Source organism: Balaenoptera physalus, assembly GCF_965194825.1.
Source record: "Balaenoptera physalus genome assembly, chromosome: 10".
NCBI lineage: Eukaryota > Metazoa > Chordata > Mammalia > Artiodactyla > Balaenopteridae > Balaenoptera > Balaenoptera physalus.
In genome coordinates this window covers 104,856,853-104,877,054 of record NC_138889.1, presented here as the reverse complement: position 1 = coordinate 104,877,054, position 20,202 = coordinate 104,856,853, and the positions used below count along the sequence as shown (strand labels likewise).

At 47.7% G+C, this 20,202-nt stretch overlaps 1 protein-coding gene across 2 annotated transcripts in view; it reads left to right on the top strand.

The window, feature by feature from the left end:
• The window catches only part of AHNAK (AHNAK nucleoprotein), a 93,435-nt gene that overhangs the window by 56,197 nt on the left and 17,036 nt on the right, over positions 1-20,202 (top strand). Inside the window, exons 5-6 of one of the 2 annotated variants that reach the window (XM_082477870.1) lie at positions 1,386-1,485; positions 11,570-11,933. In XM_082477870.1, the coding sequence (XP_082333996.1) occupies positions 1,386-1,485; positions 11,570-11,577 (108 nt within the window). In that variant the 3' untranslated portion in view covers positions 11,578-11,933. Of the gene's footprint in view, positions 1-1,385; positions 1,486-11,569; positions 11,934-20,202 lie in introns of those variants that run through there. The other variant, XM_082477869.1, reaches the window with a different exon arrangement.

Genomic DNA, 20,202 nt, shown 5'->3' with positions numbered 1-20,202 from the left:
AAGTGCTCTAGTTTTGGCTATGAGTTTTGCCAACAGAACACTGCGAGGCAATCTATATAAGTAGCTAAGAACCATATTTTCTTCAGGATAACTTCTTCTTTTGGATATTTTGGTAACTTTGCCTTGGACTTTTTTTTTCTTTCATATTTTCTAGCATATGCTGTGAAACATAAGTGGATGGTTTAATAGTTTTGAGTGTGGGTTCATGAACCAGGTGGCCTGGGTTCAAATCCCAGCTCTGTGACTTTCTAGCTGTGTGATCTTGGGCAAGTTACTTAAGCTCTCTGTGTCTCAGTTTTCATGTCAGTGGTTGTTAAAGAAATGCAAGTATCATTCAGTCGAAAAAATACTCCTTTCTTCCCTTCCTTCCTCCTCCCTCCCTCCCTCCCTCCCTTCCTTCCTTCCTTCCTTCCTTTCTTCCTTCTTCAGTCATCTATCCAAGCCACAGACTTTTCCAGAGTGCCTGGGACAATGTGCTAGGCTCTCTAAACAGGGTTACAAAGACGAATAATCCGTGGTCTCGGCCCTTAGGAAAGTCTAATGAGGGATTTTCTTGTTACTTATGGTGAGGATAGAGCACCTGGAAGAAGAAAGCATGAATAAGAAAATTTACCGATTTGAAGTTGAAGATCCAGACTCATTCCATTTATCAATCTCCAAGTTACTTTCTCCTGAGAAAGAGTAATTTCTTGGGATGATGTTCAACTTGAGCAAACACATGAAAAGAACAGCCTGTGGAAGCTACTGATAGTAACTCTGTTCTCCACAAACCGGTTTCCATGTTGTTGCCGGACAGGATTCCGGCATTGGCCAGGGAATCCCGTGCTCAGGTAGGCTTTCCTTCCTCAGGGGACCGCCTACTCTGAGATGGTGGTGACCCCTGCATTGGAGATCTACCACATAGGCTTCAGGAACTCTTAGTGGAATTCAATCCACTGGTTAGAGCTCCTGCCGCATGGCATCCAGGTCAGTTGTGGTACAGAGAAAAGATGCACAGTGGATAGCAACTCACACCCTCCTTTCTCCACATTCCTCACTTGACAGCATCTTGTTCCTCAGTATTGAATCGCACCTTATCTCTTTTCTTCTGCCACCGCCAAATCCTTGAGGCCAGGGACTGGGTCTGCTGTACTGATGAACCTGAGATGGCATTGTCCCCTTTGTACGAGGGTCACTGGACTTTCACAGAAGGATGTCTTTCAGCGGATGCCAGCTCCCTTCTTAAGATCCTGTTATCTCTTCTACAGGCAGAGCTTCCAAGTGATGGGTGGGCTGGACTGAGATGCGGTGGGGCGTAAACGTGGGGCCCCTCGTTTTTTTATATATTAGGCATTTGGGAAACGTTAATTGGTTGGGTGATTGGTAACAATCCTTGTCCTTGTTAGAATGCACCACAGCCATCAGCCCTGGAATGCAAAGACCAGAATAAACCTGAGGAAGCCACCAGCCAAGCCCGGGCAGAGTCAGTCTCCACGCCAAAAACAGGTGAGAGGAGTTTCGTGGGGACCAAAAGAATGATAACTTTAACTGTAATAATGATACCTCCATCCAGACGTGAGGCTCATGGGAACCTCTGCAGATGACCCTGCCTCCCTGGACCAGAAGTCACACTCAGGAGAGAGCTGGCTCGGAACACCAGGGGCCCCGCCCCTTCCTCTCTAGGACCGAGAAATTCAAGTCTTCCTCTCTCCTTTCAGCTGTTTGAAAAGCCTGTGGAAAATGCACAGAAGAATTAGAAGAATATAGAAGAATAATTGACTCCTTCCAAAGGAGTCTCAAGGGTTTCTTTGTATGTAGGGCTGTTAACATTTGTGGCATATGTGGAACATTTACACGGCTTATAGGACAGTATCTGTTGAATTCAGGGTGGGGCAGAGACCAGAGACTTAGAACTTCAGTGTTAGTACCTACTTCTAGTGAAGATCCACAGAGTTTAGGAAAAAGTATTTTGGATCCTGTAAAGGAAATGCTTTCTCCGGAGGGGAGACGCCCACATGAAGGGGGAGATGAGAGGAAGAAGTAACTGTGGGAAGTGGAAATCCTGGTCATAAGGATCTTTTTTTTTTTTTTTTTAAATTGGGTTTTGTTTTTTTTTTTAACTTTTGGGTTTTATTTATTTATGGCTGTGTTGGGTCTTCGTTTCTGTGCGAGGGCTTTCTCTAGTTGTGGCAAGCGGGGGCCACTCTTCATCGCGGTGCGCGGGCCTCTCACTATCGCGGCCTCTCTTGTTGCGGAGCACAGGCTCCAGACGCGCAGGCTCAGTAGTTGTGGCTCACGGGCCCAGTTGCTCCGCGGCATGTGGGATCTTCCCAGACCAGGGCTCGAACCCGTGTAGGCAGATTCTCAACCACTGCGCCACCACGGAAGCCCCCATAAGGATCTTAATTTGGGCCATAGTCAGGTTTGGGGCTTACTGTATTTGAGGTAGTTGCGAACATTTAAAAATCAGGAGATTTCCAGAAAATCGGGAACGTACTCAAGAGGAATAGCCTAGCTTCTCTTGAAATGTTGACATCTTCACCCAGCCTGCATCTCACATGGCACCACCAGCTGGAGCAGCCACTGTTCGTCACTGGGGAATTGGGGTTTCCTGTCCCTTCGCCCCCGCAGACGACCCCCCCACCTCCTCCATCTTGGCATTAGCCTTGGCTCCGAGGCTAATCCCTCCAGGGGTTCTGTGCATACCCTTCCCTCACCTCCCTCAGTCACCCCTGCTCTCCTCGGCACCCCACCTTTATCTTGGCATCTCCTTTCAGCAGATACATATGCTCTCGCCCTTCCCCCTTTAAAGCAACCCTCCTTCAGCGCCCACCCCCCCTCCTTGCCGTGGTGTTGTCCTTGAAGAGCCGACCTGCTTGAAAAGATCGCCTGCTTTCTCTATCACCTCTTCCTCGTGCCAGTGCCCCACCCACTGCCATGGGGCTTCCCCCGTCTCCCCCCACACCTGTTCTTGCTCAGCCTTCCTTCTGCCCAGGGTAGTCTCGGGGCGCTTGGTGCTGTGTCCTCTCCCTCCTGGAATCCCCCTCCTCCCTTGGCTTAGTGATTTCTCTCTTTTTTCTTTTTCTTTTTTTTTTTGGCCTCACTGCACAGCTTGCGGGATCTCAGTTCCCCGACCAGGGATCGAACCCAGGCTGCAGCTGTGAAAGTGCCGAGTCCTAACCACTGGACCGCTAGGGAATTCCTTAGTGATTTCTCTTTTGTCTGCATGGTTAGGACCACTTTGCCCCCTCTTCCCAGGCCCCTCATGGCCCCCTCTCTTCCCACGAGCTCACAAATAGCAGAATTTCCCGAGGACCTGTCCTGGGCTCTTTATTTTTCTCGCTCTGGACTCTCTGGGCACCCTCTTGGGGCCGCTGATTCTCAAGCCTGCTTTCCAGCACTGGGCCCACCTCCACCTCCCCTCACCCTGCCAGCCGGAACCCCGTCGAGTTTTCTCTGCCTCTGATCAGCTCTGTAACCATCTGGTCGCCACACCAGCACCCCCCTCCTTAACATCCCTGACATCTTAAGTTTTCATTATTTACTGCAGTCGCCACCATTATTTACTGGTCCGCCTGTCTTAGACCTTTTCCTCCACAGAGGGAGTGAGCTTTAAGTAGAGGCCAGTCTAAAATAAAAATCAGATCATGTTACTCCCCTGCTTATAATTCTTCAGAGGCTCCTCTTGGCTTTCAGGGTGAAGTTCATGTCTTTGGCTTAGCACCCAAGGCTGCCATGACCTGCTTCCATTTCAGCACCCATGGCTTTCCCATGTGCACCTTTCGCCCCAGGCATACCAAAGTGCTTGCTGGTACCCAAATTCATGATGTTGGTCCCTGCTCCTGTCTTCACAATTCTCCCCCACACTCTTTCTGTCCCTCGTTTTTCTGGGCCTTTGAGTCACTACCTCAGACCCCCTGAGCCTCTGGGTCTGGGCTCAGTGCCCTCCTGTGGTGTCGGGCACCCCCGTTTCAACTCCCACAGTACTGGGCTTCTGCTAGACTTCACATCCCCTGGGGACCCGGGAAGGTCCCCTGCACAGCATGCCTGGCACATAAAATAGAGAGATGATGGCAGGAGCTTCTGGCTGGCTTCCCAGCACTCACGTGGCTGCATACTCCTCTCTCGTCCTTTTGGGAGCAGCTTCTAGCCTCTCACAGTGTTTGCGTTTCCAACGCAGCACTTTTTTCTAGTACGATGTACTTCAACATTTATTAAGTGTCTCAAGATTTAAAGATGATTGGGATTTGACCCCTTTCCCCAAAGGACTTGTTATACACTGGATGCATCACATCTATTCATTCAGTAAGCATTTACCAACAGCCAGCACAGAAGGAGGTAGAATTAATGCAGCCAGGCACGGGGATTCACATAAAGTCTGTGGAGCTTAGAAGAACTTGCTGTGGCTTTTCATCTTCACAAGCTTTGCTTTAAACGGCAGGAGAAAGATTACAGCTATCCTTGCTGGGACTCCTCTACTGGCCAGGTCACAGGCTTTTCCCTGATCACAAATGTTTCCTTTGAAACCTTCTTTCATGGCCCTCACTTTCATGGACTTTGAAGTCGGAATTTCAGGTAAACGTGACTTCAGCAGAAACGAACATTTCCTGCCCCTGCCATTGGCCTCTGGCTTTCTCTACTTCAGCTTCTCAAGAGGATTCTGCTGTGTCCCTTAATAGTTAAAAAACAGAACAGAGCTTGGGATCGGCTTTCTCACAGCAACACTTGCTGTCAGCTGTTGTCATAAAGAGCCATTTTGGTAAATAAGCAGAAAATCAGTGCGTTTGATCAGAGAGCCATGGCTGGACTTTGAGATAAGACTGTGACGTTCAGACCAGTGGGGCTTTTGCTCAAGACATCTCTCTGGCCACGTGGTGTCTTAAGTGCCTAAGAGGGTTTTGAAAGATGAAATGCTGGAAAGTTGAATCTATAAATGTCCACCCCCAAAGTCACAATGTTTGCACGTCACACTGTCTGGCATTGGGAGCTGGGTAGCCTAGTGGTTAAGAGCTCCACTCCGGAACTGGACTGCCGGGGTTTCAATCCTGTTTCTGCTACTCTAACCTTCTGATGGGACGGGTTCTTGTTTCCCCATTTGTGAAATCAGGATGATTAGAGTATTTCCCTTGTGTGGTGGTTGTGAGGATTAAGCCAGTAAGTAGCTGTGCAGGGCTTAGACACAGAGTAAGTACTCAGTAATGTGAGGGTAATTATGCCCCTTTATCAGCTTCACACAGGATGTTAAGCACGATGCCTTTCTCCGGGTCCCAAAGCCGTCATCAGGTCTCCCCGCCTTTGGTGGTTCACAGCATCCCTGCTCCCGTTGTTTCAATCTTCTTTGCTTCTCTGGCCGTCTTATTCAAGTCCTCTCTCTCTCTCTCTCTCTCTTTTTTTTTGGCTGTGCTGCATGGCTTGTGGGATCTTAGTTTCCCAATCAGGGATCCAACCTGGGCCCCTGGCAGTGAGAGCACCGAGCCCTAACCACTGGACCACCAGGGAATTCCCAGTCGTATCTCTTTCATATTGTTCTTTCTGCCTGGAATAGGCTTCTATTTCACCTCTGCCCCTCCCCCAGTGCTCTGTCTCTCCCTGTTGAAGCCCTCTTGGTGGATTGGGTGCAGATATTCCTGCAACCACCACTAACCATGGGGAAACTCTAGGATGATGTTTTCTTTTTTTTTTTGAGTTTGTATTTATAAATCTCTAAAGCCTTTATTTATTTATTTATTTATGTTTTGCACATTCGGGATCTTAGTTCCCTGATCAGGGATCAAATCTGTGGCCCTGCAGTGGAAGTGTGGAGTCTTAACCACTGGACTTCCAGGGAAGTCCCTCTAAAGCTTTATAGAGCCTTTGCCAGTGGACTAACCTGTGAGATTGCCATCTATTTTTTTTTTAATTGTAAAATATACATAAGATTTAGCGTTTTAACCATTTTTCGGTGTACAGTTCAGTGGCATTAAGTACATTCACATTGTTGTGCACTCATCACCATTCTCTGTCCCCAGAACACTTTCATCTTCCCAAACAGAAGCTCTGTTCCCATTAAGCAATAACTTCCCCTTTTCTCCCTCCAGTTCCTGGCAACCACGATTCTGTTTTCTGTCTCTATGAATTTAACTACGTTAGGTGCCTCATATTGGTGGAGTCATACATTTGTCCTTTTTAAAAAAAAATTATTTTATTCATTTACTATTTTTGGCTGCGTTGGGTCTTCATTGCTGCACGCGGGCCTTCTCTAGTTGCGGCGAGAGGGGGCTACTCTTTGTTGCGGTACGAGGGCTTCTCGTTGCGGTGGCTTCTCTTGCTGTGGAGCACGGGCTCTAGGCACGTGGGCTTCAGTAGTTGTGGCTCGCGGGCTCTAGAGCGCAGGCTCAGTAGTTGCGGCGCACGGGCTTAGTTGCTCCGCAGCATGTGGGATCTTCCCGGACCAGGGCTTGAACCCGTGTTCCCTGCATTGGCAGGCGGATTCTTAACCACTGCGCCACCGGGGAAGCCCCATACATTTGTCCTTTGATGGCTGGCTTACTTCACATAGCATAATGTCCTCAAGGTACATCCATGCTGTAGCATGTGTCCGAACTTCCTTTCTTCTATAGGCTGAATTGTGTGTATAGGTCACATTTTGCTTATCCAGTCATCTGTCAATGGACATTTGAGTTGTTTCCACTTTTTGGCTACTGTGAATGGCACTGCCACGAACATTGGTGTACAAGTATGAGTCCCTGCTTTCAATTCTTTTGGGTGTTATGTCCTGTGGTGGAATTGTGGGATCATATGGTCCATCTCTTATGCAAGGTTGACTTTATAAATCAAGATCAGAGCTTGAACACCTGGTGGGAAAATTTTCTCTTTACCTCCCTTCTCCCCCACCCCCATCCCACCCCAGGCCCTCCCACAGACTTTATCTCCATCAATGTCAACTCTACCCTCAGGTGCTTCAGGCTAAAACTGTGGTGTCATCTTGGACTTCTTGAATTCTTTTACAGCTCATGTTTAGACAATGAGCAACTCCCATCAGCTCCATCTTCCGTATCCAGAATTGAGTCACTTCTCCCCAACCCGAACGTTGCTGCCGGATCCAGGCCACCACACCTCTCATCTGGATTATGACAATTGTCTCCTAACTGCTCTCCCTGTTTCAGTCTTGGTTCCCCTCTGGTCTCTTCTGAGCACAGCAATAGGTTCAACCCTTTAAAAACATTAGTCAAATAATGTCATTCCTCATTCCAGCATCTCACTCCCCATCTCACTCGAGGCAAAGTTTAAGTGCTTGCAAAGGTCTGTTGGCCCTCACTGCTCTTCTGACCCCACCTCTCCTTCTCTCATCAGCTCAGGCCACAAGTGTCCCCTTGCTGTTCCGCCTCAGGGCTTTTGAGTTTGCGGAGAACTATGCCTAGAATGTTCTTCCCTTGACAAACTCTTCGCCTTCCAATGTCACCTCTCTAGAGACCCCTTCTCTGAAAACTTACTTAAAGTAACAAGCCCTTGCTCTCCTGATTCCAGGCATCACCCATGCCTTTTACCCACTTACTTATCACTGTCTGACACATATTCACTCCCTAATCTGTTCCTTTCCTTCCTCCTCACTAGAATGTAAGCTTCATGATGTCAGGGGTTTTGTTTGGTTTCTTGTCATATCCTCAGTGCCTGTAACAGTGCCAGACACGCACTAGGTTCTCAATTAGTATCTGTTCAATGAATGGATGGATGGTGGTTTGAGGTCCCCACCTAAACGGCCCACAGATGTTCCTAGTCTCTGAGAGTTATGCAGATGTATGAAAGTCCCATGGCTACCAGGCTCCAGTCTCATCCTTCTGGCCCAGGGCAGCTTCAAAATGAAGCAAACTGGGTTGATCACTTTTTGCAGCTCCCTTTAGCCTTAGTAGTTCTTGTAAATGCCCCGATCACTGCAAGGATTTATCCTATAACAAACAGCCCTTCAAAAACCTGTGCCATATTTGAGTTCCCCAAACTGGACTCTGTGGGTATCTTCTCAGGGGCTCAAAGAGTCTACACAAATCAAATAGTGTTTTTACATTTTGATGACAATCTGAGGGGAAAAAAAGGCAACAAATTCTTGGTCTTTTGATGACTGCCTTACAGCTGAGGAGTGTCATATAAGTGGTTCCAGGGTGGTTGCATTTGTGTGTGTGGTATTCTTGGTGCCCAGGGATGCCCTGAATAGATCGTCTTTAATTTTTATTTGTTCAAACTGGGGTCACTGGTTCGTGGATGTCTTCTTGCAAATCCATGATAATTTTTTTCCCCTGTAAACATGTCTGAAAGAGATATATTCAGACTGCACAGCTAATAACCATGAGCTACTGTGCAGGCTGAAATACAACACCAGGCTAGAAATCTTCCAGGCTCCAGGCCTCAATTTTACATGGGTCTGAGTCAGCCTAGGGCGACAGGGTATGAAGCAGAGGCAAGAATATTGGTCTTAGTGTCAGGAGACTGGAGGTGGCACCAATCTCGGTCTCTGAACTAACCATGTGACCCTGGGTTTGTCGGCCTGCATTTGTGGGTTTCATTCTTCCTCTATAAAATGAACCAGAGAATCTGAGTCTCTTCCAACTCTGACACTCTCTTTTGTGAGATATGTTGGGGAGAAATGCCCACTTGGACACCAGGAAAGATACATTGTTGGCACCAAACCCTGGTGCCAACAGGACTGGCCATGAGGATAATAGTGACATTTACTGAGGTGTCCATTCAAGGCTCGTCTTCTCTGAGTGGACTTTGCTGAGAATTCTACCCAGAAATCACACTTCCTTCTCTATCCTATTTACCCTAATTGATTTTTCTTCATATTCTTCTCCTGTGCTTTTGAGGAAATCTGACCTTTATTAAGGTTATTTCTTATTATCTGTCTTCCCCTTCTAAAAGTAAACTCTATAAGGGGGAGTTTTTTTGTGTGTGTGCAAGACTGTGCTCCAGTGCCTTGGAATGGTGTCTGTCCCTTAGTGGGTACCTGATCAACATTTTCTGAATGATTTGGGCACCTCCTCTGCTTTGGGTCCTGTGCAAGGTGCTTTACATTTTAATCAATAAGTGCATGAAGTAAGTATTATTATTAGCCTTGTGTATTGGCTGAGAAAACTGAGGCTTCACAAAAACCACGTAACTTGCCTGTAAGTGTCAGAGCTGAAACTTAAACCTGGGTAAGTTGCACACCTTGTTGTATTCATCCCTAGCTTTGGCACCTCTCAGCCAGGAGGGCTCTAGTGCCAAATGCGTGAAGCAGAGATGAGCTATTCTGTGGCTCTGTTTTTTTTCCTTCTTTTGTGCAGCTCTGTGTACGGGGAAGGGGAAATTAAACTCTCATTTATTGAAGAGACTATCTTTTTCCCATTGTATAGTCTTGGCTCCTTTGTTGTAAGTTAATTAACCATAAATGCATGGTTTAATTTCTGGGCTGTCTATTCTGTTCCATTGATCTATGTGTCTGTTTTATGCCAATACCATACTGTTTTGATTACGACAGCTTTGGAATATAGTTTAAAACCAGGAAGTGTGATGCCTCCAACTTTCTTCCTTCTCAAGATTTCTTTGGTTATTCGGAGACTTTAGTGATTCCATAAAAATTTGGGGATTTTTTTTTTCTATTTCTGTGAAAAATGCCTTTGAAATTTTGATGGGGATTGCTTTGAATCTATAGAGTGCTTTGGGTAGTATTGATGGAAATCAAACTCTCAGAGTCCTCCTTGACTGCCTTTGCTTGCTCTGACTGTGCAAAGAACTCACTGTGCAGAATTGCAGAACTGGGTGGTTTGTTAGCTATCCTCTGGTTCCACCAATCCCTTCATTTTAAAGTGGAAGAAATGGAGACCTGAAACAGCTGAGTGCTGCATAACTCCTGTATTGTCTTGATCTATGGACTGATTCATGAGCTTTCAGTGGTTTGGTTGGTGAACCAGAAGGCCCTTGGCAGCAAAGCTGGGAGCCTGCACAGCGTCAGGGGCCCACCCCACCTTGATACTATGGCCATCTGCTGGCCCCTTGGGCCCTGGGCCTTTGGGGTCTTCTGTTACTTGGGTGCTGTTCAGTTTCCAGGGAGCAGACACTGGCTGAGGGCCCTGCCTCTGGTCAGACCACCCCCAGACAGTGCTTCTTGATGTGAAAACCATGTCTGTCAAAATGTCATCTTCTTGGTGTTCAAATGTTCCAGGAGAGTGGGTTTCAGGACCATTCTGTGGGCATTTTCATGTCGTCCTGTTCCTGACACTTTGTCCCTATCTTTTTCCTCCTGGGTCTCTTAGGGGTTAAATGCTACCAGGAAGAAGCAGGGCAAGTTCTCCCCCTTATGCTGCAAGTAAAGAATGAGGAATAGTTTATGTTCATGAATAAGCTATTGCTTATTGATGTTCTGATCACAGATAAAATGTTCTTGTTCCTGTTTTTTACACATGAAATTGCAGCAAACAGTACAAGACTGACTATAATTAAGTACTTGAATGATGTGGTCTCTATTATACCAGGTGTAGAAGTTCAGGGGAAAGAGTCTTGGAGAGGGATGAAATGGTCAGGTAATAATAAAAATGAAATAAGAACTAACCCTTATCAAGTGCTTTCTATGTGTCGGGCACAATACAAATGCTTTACGTGACTTAACTCATTTAATCTTCACAATAACCCTGTGAACCCTGTTCATCTCCATTTTCCAGTGGAGGAACCTGAGGCACAGAAAGATTAAGTAATTTGTTCAAAGTCATACAGAGCTGGAAGGGCAAAGCCAGGATTTGAATCCAGACAGCCTGGCTCCAGGGTCTTTTCTCTTAAATACTGCACCCAATGGCCTTGATGAAGGCTTTGTGAAGGAGATGAGACTTGAGCTGGACCTTGAAGAAGGAAAGGTCTGACAGCGTGGGGACGTATCTGAGTGATGGAGTGGGCATGGCAGACCCCAACAGGGAGGAAGGGACTGGCCTCACTCGGCAGAGCTCATGTATTGGGGAGCAGCAGGGAAGACGGCGGGGCAGTAAGTTGGGAACAGGTTATGAAATGTCTTAGCATCTAGTCAGAGAGTTTAGACTTGATCTGGAAGGACCCAGCCTTTGAAGTGTGCTGAAGGATGACTTGCTAGAAGCAGAGGTTTGGGGAGTTTTTTTTGGTGGCAGTGGTAGGTCTGAGGGTAGGAGGTGCGGAGGCAGGAACGAGGCGCTGGAGGGTCGAGCCTAGAATGCTGGTCTCGGCTGGACCAGCTTGGGAGGGAAGATGCACGCAGAGTGGGAAAGATGGGGGACAGACCGGAAGGGCTCTCACCACCTGAGATCACCATGATGCAGTGACATTCGGGGCAAGCAGGGGCCCCGCACCCCAGAGCTGCACACACCTGGCCCAGGAGTGGAGGGGCTTCGGGCCAGTGGCTGCCCCAACACTAAGAAGTATGCCTGAACTGCCCCGCATCTGTCTGCCCTGCTCCATCCTCAGAGCACAAAAGGGCTGCACTTCCCCTGCACCCTCCAAGTCCTGCACACCTTTCTCGTGGCCACCCCAACCCAGGACCCCACATGGAGGGGAATTCTGGAAATTCCACATACAGAGCAGATTCACTTTTCTTTCATTCTTCTCTTTTCCTCCTCAGCGATTTGACTGAAAGGACTTCCACAGATGCAGCATAAATTTTCTCAGTGAATCAGTTGTAGCCAAACATCATATCTGAGGATCTCCCACCCTCCCTGCAAGTTCTTAATAAATCTCACCTCTTCTCTGAACTTCCTGAAGTTTCATCTGTGCCACTTGCATCCGGGGCACGTAGTTTTCTACAGCTGCATCTTCTGTACTAGTTTGCTCGGGCCTCCAGGACAAAGTGCCATCGACCAGATGGCTGAACAACAGACATTTGTTTTTTCACAAACCTGGAGGCTAGAAGTCCAAGATCGAGGTGTGGCAGGGTGGTTTTCTTGAGGGCCCTCTCCTTGGCTTATAAATGATGGTCTTTTCCTGTCTCCACGTGGTTGTCCCTCTGTAACTGTCTGTGACCTTATTTCCTCATGTTATAAGGACACCAGTCATATGGGGTTAGGGCCCACCCTAATGATCTTATTTTAACTTAACTGCTTCTTTAAAGACCATCTTCAAATACAGTCACTTTCTGAGGTACTGGAGGTACTTCTACATGTGAATTTGGGGGGCAGGGGACAAATTCAGCCCATAACACCTTCCTTCTCATCCAAGTTACCTCAGGGTGAAGGGTCAGCGCAGCAACTACCCAGGCTGCGCTGTTCTTACATCCAGTCCCTCATGGGAGACAGCCTCTGGGCTTATCTGTGACAGGCGTTATTTACTGAGGTCCGGTTTCCTTCGCAGTGTTGCCCTTCTCCAGGCCAGGAGCGTTTCTCCATGCAGGCATTCCAACTTGGTCAGATCAGAAAGTAGTAAATCCAGGGGAGATTTTATTTTTTTTTTTACTGTGTGCAGAATTCCTGGCATAGCAGAGAGCTCAGGAAGGAAGGCCCTGTTTGGGGCCAGAGATCAAGGCTTTGGAGGCTTAACCCTCTGAGAAAGGGTTAGGCCCTCCTCTCACTAATCCTGTTTGCTTGATTAGCCTCTGAATTGATGTACATAGAATGACGCACTTTGTCACAACCAATGATTTAATGTAACCCTTGAGCTTTTTTTTCTCCCACCCTTAGAGTATCAGTCACTGGGGGATCTAAAAAGGAGTAGAGAGGCAAGATTGGCAAAGGGGAGGGTTCTGTGGCTCTCAGGGTCCAGGACAGGGCACTGGGTCGAGTCTGCTCCCCCAGCGGGCACCAGTGGGGGCCAGAGGGCTGCCTGCCTGGCAGGAAGGGGGGGTCTGGGCGAGGCAAGGCTTCCCAAGCCCTGCCTACTGTCCTCCTGCTGGAAATGGGGAGAGAGCGGGTGACAGCCTTCTACAGATCTGGCAGAATCAAGCCACAAGGGCACCGGGCATCTTACTCCCTCTTCTCTGGATTCCAGCTCCCTGGCACCTGCCAAAGTTGCCATCGCTTTTAATTAAAGTGAAAAACACTTCACTGAAGTGAAATATTCGAGATACGAATATTCTCCAATGCCATTTTGGAAAATTTTCAAGAATAGTTTCTTAGGCAAAACAGGGAAAAGGACAAGATTGCACACAGGGCTGGATCACCCACTTGGAAAGCCGGTTCTAGAAAGAGGACTTTGATTTTATGCTACGGCCTCACGCAGAGGGAAGGAAGGGGGGGGGGTTGGGTTGGAGGGCTGGAGGCCTGGCCCTTCTCCAGGGTGTCCTCCTTGGCACGTGACAGGCCCTTGGGGAGACACCTTCATAAAGGGGTCACGAGCAGCCTGGCAGCCTTCCGACCCTCCTGGTACCCAAGACAAAAGTGTTGGCCTGATGTGACTCTTTAGGTAATTTCCTAGCACATTTACTCCTTTACAGACCGCACACTACGCAAGTAAATGGACCTCTTTAAAAAAAATAAAGGTATTAAAAACATCCAACTATCTTATTACGGTAAGTGCTGAAGTAGATGCACTTTGTAATCTTAGCTGTCTGACATTAGTGAAACACTTTTATCCCAAAAGGCCTGGGAGGTATTATTTTAAAGCTATTTTTGTACTAGTGTAGACTTTCTTCTTTTCTAAACATGGCTAGAGGTGGTCAATTTGGGAAAAGTAAAAGAGGAGAAAAAAAGAAAAGAAGAGGCACTTTCCTACCAGTGCTCTCCTGAGGTCTAGAAGCTGGTAGAAATGGCCCGAGTGAGAGCTGAACCAAGTGCCCTGGGTCGGTGACGGAGGCCGGGAGGAGCAGTGGCAGGGCCGGAGGGGTCCAGCTTTGGTGTGAGGAGGCCTTGGGGCCTGCCCCGCCCCTCCCAGCCCCTGGGCTCTTGCTGGGAGAAATGGAATGTGTGTGCGGATTGGAGCTGCCAAGCCGAGGCCTCTGAGAAGTCAGGAACCTCCTTACCTGTTGCCAGATGTTGTTTCTGGCAGGTAACTCTTCGGAGGCCTGAGCATGGGGGAAGGGAGACCCCCGCGGTGTGCAGGCGCTGGGACTTGAGGGATGACTGAGGGCAGGTCCCGGCTCAGCTTGGTACCCAGGCTGCTCAGTAAGCGTTTGTGGACCAACTGTCAAGTTCACTTTTGCTGGGCAGCTCCCACACTCCTGGCACTTTGTATTCCTCATCTCGTGTAATCCGCACAAGAACAGGTGAGGAAAGTCTCATGTCCATTTCCAGACAAGGGACTTTGGGATCTGTATGTTCTGTGACTTGACTGAGGTCGCACAGCTAAGAGGCCATGACATTCCCGGCTCTCATGCTGAGGGGGCATAAGAACCACTGGGGAGCTGGTTAAAAACGTGGGTTTCCCCGCAGCACTCTCAAGATTCTGATTTTGTCACAGCATTTTAAAAAAATTGTGGTAAAATATAGAGAATAGAAAATTTACCATTTAACCATTTTGAGTGCATAGTTCAGTGGCATTAAGTACATTCACAGTGTTCTGCAGCCATCACCACCAACCATCTCCAGAACTTTTTTCATCTCCCCAAACTGAAACCCTGCCCCCATTAAACAACCACGCCCCCTCCCCCTCCCCCAGTCCCTGGTGACCACCGCTCTACTTTCCATCTCTGAATTTGACTACTCTAGGGACCTCTGTAAGTGGAATCATGCACTGTGGGTCCTTTTGTGTCTGGCTTATTTCACTGTCACAGTATTTTAAACAAGGGCCCCTGGCAATCCTCATGTAGGGGTCTGGACCTCTCTGAGGAATTCTGGCAGAGGCTGGGAGGAGGGTGAGGGGAAATGCCTTCCTGGCACAGGCCGTGCTGGCTGAGTTTAGATGCATGGGAGGGCTGGGATGAGTCAGGGAGCGCTGGTTGAGAGGTAGGAAGTGGGAGGTGACTGTATGGTGTCAGAGGGACCCTGGGGTGGGCAGTGGCTGGTTTCTGGCAGGTATTGCTTAGGGTAGGGTGTTGACCAAGGCCTAAGAGCTCAGGGTGGGAGGACGGGAGGGACAATTGTGTGGACTGGTCAGTTCAGGGAGGGTTCATGAGCCCTGGGTCCCAGGCCAGGGTGAGGAGCCCACCAGGGGAGGCCAGAGTAGGGCAGGGGCTCAGGGTGGGGAGGGGTATGTGGGGTCCACAGCGGTGAGAAAAATCAGGGGCGCTGGTGTGCGAGAGCCACGAGGGCCAAGCCAAGTGGAGACACCCAGAGAAGCAGGCGCCAGATCCGCTCCAGGTCTAGACCACATGGGAAGGCCAAACAGGCTCAGGAGTTGTGGGAAAGGGGCCTGTGGGCACAGGAGAAAGAGTTGATACGGAGCCAACCCTGTGCCTCAACCAGGAGATTGTGCCTCCTTCCTCTTGAAGAGGCAGACTCCTGACCCCAGGGAGCTGTCCGGGGCCCTCGTGGGGCGTGACAGTGGCAAGGAGGGCACTCCTCCCCCCACCACAAGGAGCATGGCCAGACGGGCCTTTCCCGTCTCATCTCTCCTTATTCATGCTCTTCTTTCTTCTCCGGGCTCCCCCTTTCTTCTTAGCTTCTCTTTCTCCTAACTGCTACGGAGGATGGAGGCGAGGCGCGCATGCTGCGGTCTGCCTGGCCTCCTATTGGTTGCCTGGCCCTGGGCAGGTCTCCCTCCGTCTCTGTTCCGCTCTTTCCCCATTTATGACATTTATAGTTACAGTACCAATCGCATAGGTGTGTCGTAAGGATTAAATGAGAGAATTCCTGCAAGGGCTTAGAACAGTGCTTGGCACAGATTAAGCGGCCAATAAATATCCATCATAACGCAGAGGTTTCTGGTGGGGGTGTGATTTGCCCCGACTGTTTGTTTTTTTCATAGTAACGCAAAGACAGACTCGGAGAGGAGGTGGAGGACTTGTAGCCGCAGGGTGTACTGATAACATGGGTGGTGAGGGTGGGCGCTGGTGGGTGGTCCCCTTGCCAGCCTGAGCCCGCGCCTCGTCTTCTGCTTCGTTTCAGCCTCTCTGTCTCTCAGCCATATGAGGATATAGCAAGTAAGAGGTCGTCGGCAAACCGGGAAGAGGGTTCTTACCAGAACCCTACCATGCTGGCACTCTGATCTCAGACTTTCAGCTTCCACAGCTGTGAGACAGATTTCTGTCGTTTAAGCCACCCCGTCTATGGTTTACAGTATTTGTCACAGCAGCCTAAACCGACTGAGACACAAGGGATGGGGCTAGACATCCTACAGTGCACAGACCCGTCTCCCACAACAAAGAATTATCCAGCGCGAAGTGTTTTTTTATTTTTTATTTTATTTTGGCTGCGCCAGGTCTTAGTTATGGCACGAGGGGTCTGTAGTTGCAGCGTGCGGACTTCTTAGTTGTGTCATATGGGATCTAGTTCCCCGACCAGGGATCAAAACTGGGTCCAGGCCCCCTGCATCGGGAGCGCGGAGTCTTACCCACTGGACCACCAGGGAAGTCACAGCAGGAAATGTCGGAAATGTCGCTTCGAGAAACTCTGCTCAAGGGTGGCTTTTTTTTTTTTTTAATATTTATTTATTTGGCTGCACCGGGTCTTAGTTGCAGCACACAGGATCTTTAGTTGTGGCATGCGGGATCTAGTTCCCTGATTGAACCTGGGCCCCCTGCATTGGGAGCATGGAGTCTTAACCACTCACCACCAGGGAAGTCCTGCTTTAGGGTAGCTCAAGCTGTGCTTGCAGCCAGAAAGCACTCCTCCAAGGACTGCCGGCCTCCCCATGGCTCCAGATAGTGACCCCTTGGTCCTCATCCCTATGGCTGCAGGGGGCTGAAGCTCATGCCCAACTTCTCCCGTAGTGGTGCAAATAAACTCAGAAGTTCTTTAACTTGCAGCGGTAGACCACAGGTGGAGCGGGCATCTGGGGCGTGGCAGGGAGGGTTAGGCCCGAAGGGTTGCAACAGACCCGTTATCTCGTATTATCTATGTACTGAATTGACATTCACCAGCTGGGTTGGCACAGGGTTATTGTGGATAACGGGGCTGTTTAGACGTCCCACTGCTCCCCCCTCCCCACCCGGAAAGAACAGAGATGAGTTGAAGATTGTCAGGAGATGATGATCTGCTGCGAAGGGTCATTCACCAAGTTATTGACCTGCCCGCCTGCGATGGCCACTCATTGGACCCTTTACTCAGCACTCACGCCTCACTCTGTGGCTGCATGACAAAGCAATTGGATGATTAGATGAGTTTTAAACTTCTCAACTTTTGTGGTTTTGGTGGCTAGGAACCAGAGCCCTAGTTACGGGAGTGTTTTCTAATCTCTATGGGGTTTTTCCACATAATTTTTTGTTTATGATCCAGCGTTCATATGTGGTTGAGCAGTACTTTCTGCTTTCCCCGTGTTGTCCGCCTTGTAAACTTGAATGGTTTCACATGTCACCTTCTCTGTCCCTGACACCTCTCCCTCTTGTGGAATGACCTGTTCCTTTACCTGTACCCACACAGCCCGTTATGCTGTGAGAGCCCATAGCTCTCGTTATAGTCTGGTTATGTCAACATAATCCCAATATAATGAATATAACTCATACAATTCTCCCCAATGGAAGAAGATTCTGGAGGGGAGGGACTACATGTTTTCTCATCCTTGAGCCCTCAGTACCGGGGCTGCATCTGACCCAGGATCAAGCTGCAGGAAGTGTTTGCTGAGCTGAACTGAACTTCAAAAGAGTTAAACATATGCAACAATTTGATGGTGAAAATGGCAGATCTGGGCCACTCGATATATATATGGAGGAAAGAAAGACACTGCTGCAAGTTCTAGCAGGGTACGTTGGAAACTGCCTGAGAGCGTGTCCATCTTTCTTTTTCAAACCAACTACAGCTGCTAGCATGCATTCCTCAGTGTCAAAAGGCTTGAGTGTTTCAAGATGCATTTTTGGAATACTGGGCTAGCCATCGAGAATTTAAGATGTTTATAGGATATGTTTTCTGGTGAGATCACTGCAAAAGTTTGAATTGTAGAATATGTATTTTCTTTTAAAGAAATGCAATTATATTACTTTGAAGACTATACTAAGTGTAATTGAACTAAGCTGCGAGGAAGGACCTAGGCTTTGCATAACCACCAACTAAACTAGGTCTTTTAGAAGAGAAACTTGGGGACCATAATGAGTATACAAATGATTCATAATTAACAGGCATGTTGTTTGTAAATAGTTTATTATCCCATATAGTTTAAATGCTTCCTCATTTTAGATATACGGTCAATTTGCTTAATAGCCTCTGTTTAAACGATCACAAATACTGGATCAGGGACATTAAAAAAAATTTTATTTTTTATTTTTATTTTATTTTTATTTTTGGCTGCGTTGGGTCTTTGTTGCTGCGTGCAGGCTTTCTCTTGTTGTGGTGAGCAGGGGCTACTCTTCGTGGGGTGCGCGGGCTTCTCACTGCAGTGGCTTCTCTTGTTGCGGAGCACGGACTCTAGGCGCACGGGCTTCAATACTTGCGGCATGCGGGCTTTAGAGCACAGGCTCAGTAGTTGTAGCGCACGGGCTTAGCTGCTCCGTGGCATGTGGGATCTTCCCGGACCAGGGCTCGGACCCATGTCCCCTGCATTGGCAGGCGGATTCTTAACCACTGTGCCACAAGGGAAGTCCTGGCATGTTTGAATTGATAAGTTTTTGTTTCATTCATTGATCTACCCAGTATTTATTGAAAGCCCATTATGTTCCAGACCCTGGGGATAGCACTGAGCAAGATCAAGTCCTTGTCTTCTTGGAACATTCTAGTGAGGTGAGGCGTAATAAGGGTTGCAAAAATCCAAATGGCTAATATTCTGTATAATTAACTTGTTTCAACGTAAGGCACTTTTGTGTTGTCCTGGAATAACTGAAGATGGATACATCATTAGAAACACATTCCTGGTCTATAGGACTTGGAGATAAAAACTGAGAGAATGACACCTTCACCCTCACCTTGGATTTCTTCCATGAGGGACTGCTTATACTTTTAGTGCAAACCCGTTAAAACCACATCACCCTTTGGTTCATCCGCAGAAATGCGTTGGTGGCTTGTTTATACCCAACACTCCTTTGCAATTAACAATTACAGTGATTTGCATGAGCAACGATTTAACACTCATGGGAGTAAAAAGTCATTGTCAGGCTTGATTCCACTAATCTTCATGTCAAAGGAGCTCAGTTGGATTGCCAGTTTTTACTTATTCTGCCCATTCTTTTGGCAGATTTTAGATACCAGATATTTTCAGAGTTGGTGGTTCAAAAAGTAGCAAAATACATGGATTTGGAGTTAGAGGGCCTGGATTCACGTTATCCACCCGCCATTTATTGGTCAGGTGACCTTATGAAGCTCCTCTAACCTGTAGACCTTAGTTTCATCATAAAAATGTGGCTAAAACTGCCTGTGCTGGTTACTTCGGGGGTGTAAGTGCTTTATAATAATTTATAAATGAAAGTGTCCTATGTTGAATGAACGTGGGCCGTTGCTATGATAATTTATAACACAGTTCCGTGACTTTCTTCAGTAGTTTTCCGTTCTGTAGCTTTAATAAATAGGGACAGAGAAAACTGCTGACCCACTGGGCGTGGCAGCTGAGTTTTCAACAACTGTCAGTCCTAAGGAGGGATGAGGTGCAGGACTAGAGGCCAGAGATGAAATGAGAGGGGAGGGCAGGGGTGGTGGGAGTGAGGAACAGCCGTGGCCGGCCGGGGAGCTGTGGTTATAGAGGGAAAGCTCTTATTTTTTTTTTTTGTTAATTATTTTATTGAAGTATAATTGATTTACCATGTTGTGGCAATCTCAGCTGTACAGAAAAGTGACTCAGTTATACACACACAGACATTCTTTTTTTAATATTCTTTTCCATGATGGTTTATCCCAGGATATTGAATATAGTTCCCTGTGCTATACAGTAGGTCCTTGTTTTTTATCCATCCTATATATAATAGTTTACATCTGCTAATCCCACACTTCCCTCCCCCACCAACCTCCCCCTTGGCAACCTGTGGTTCTCTATGTCTCAACCTGTCTGTTCTCTATGTCTGTGAGTCTGTTTCTGTTTTGTAGGTAGGTTCATTTGTGCCATGTTTTAGATTCCATATACAAGTGATATCATATGGTATTTGTCTTTGTCTTTCTGACTTACTTCACTTAGTATGATAATCTCTAGTTGCATCCATGTAGCTGCAAATGGCATCATTTCGTTCTTTTTTATGGCTGAGTAGTATTCCATTGTCTATATGTACCACATCTTCTTTATCCATTCATCTGTCGATGGACATTTAGGTTGTTT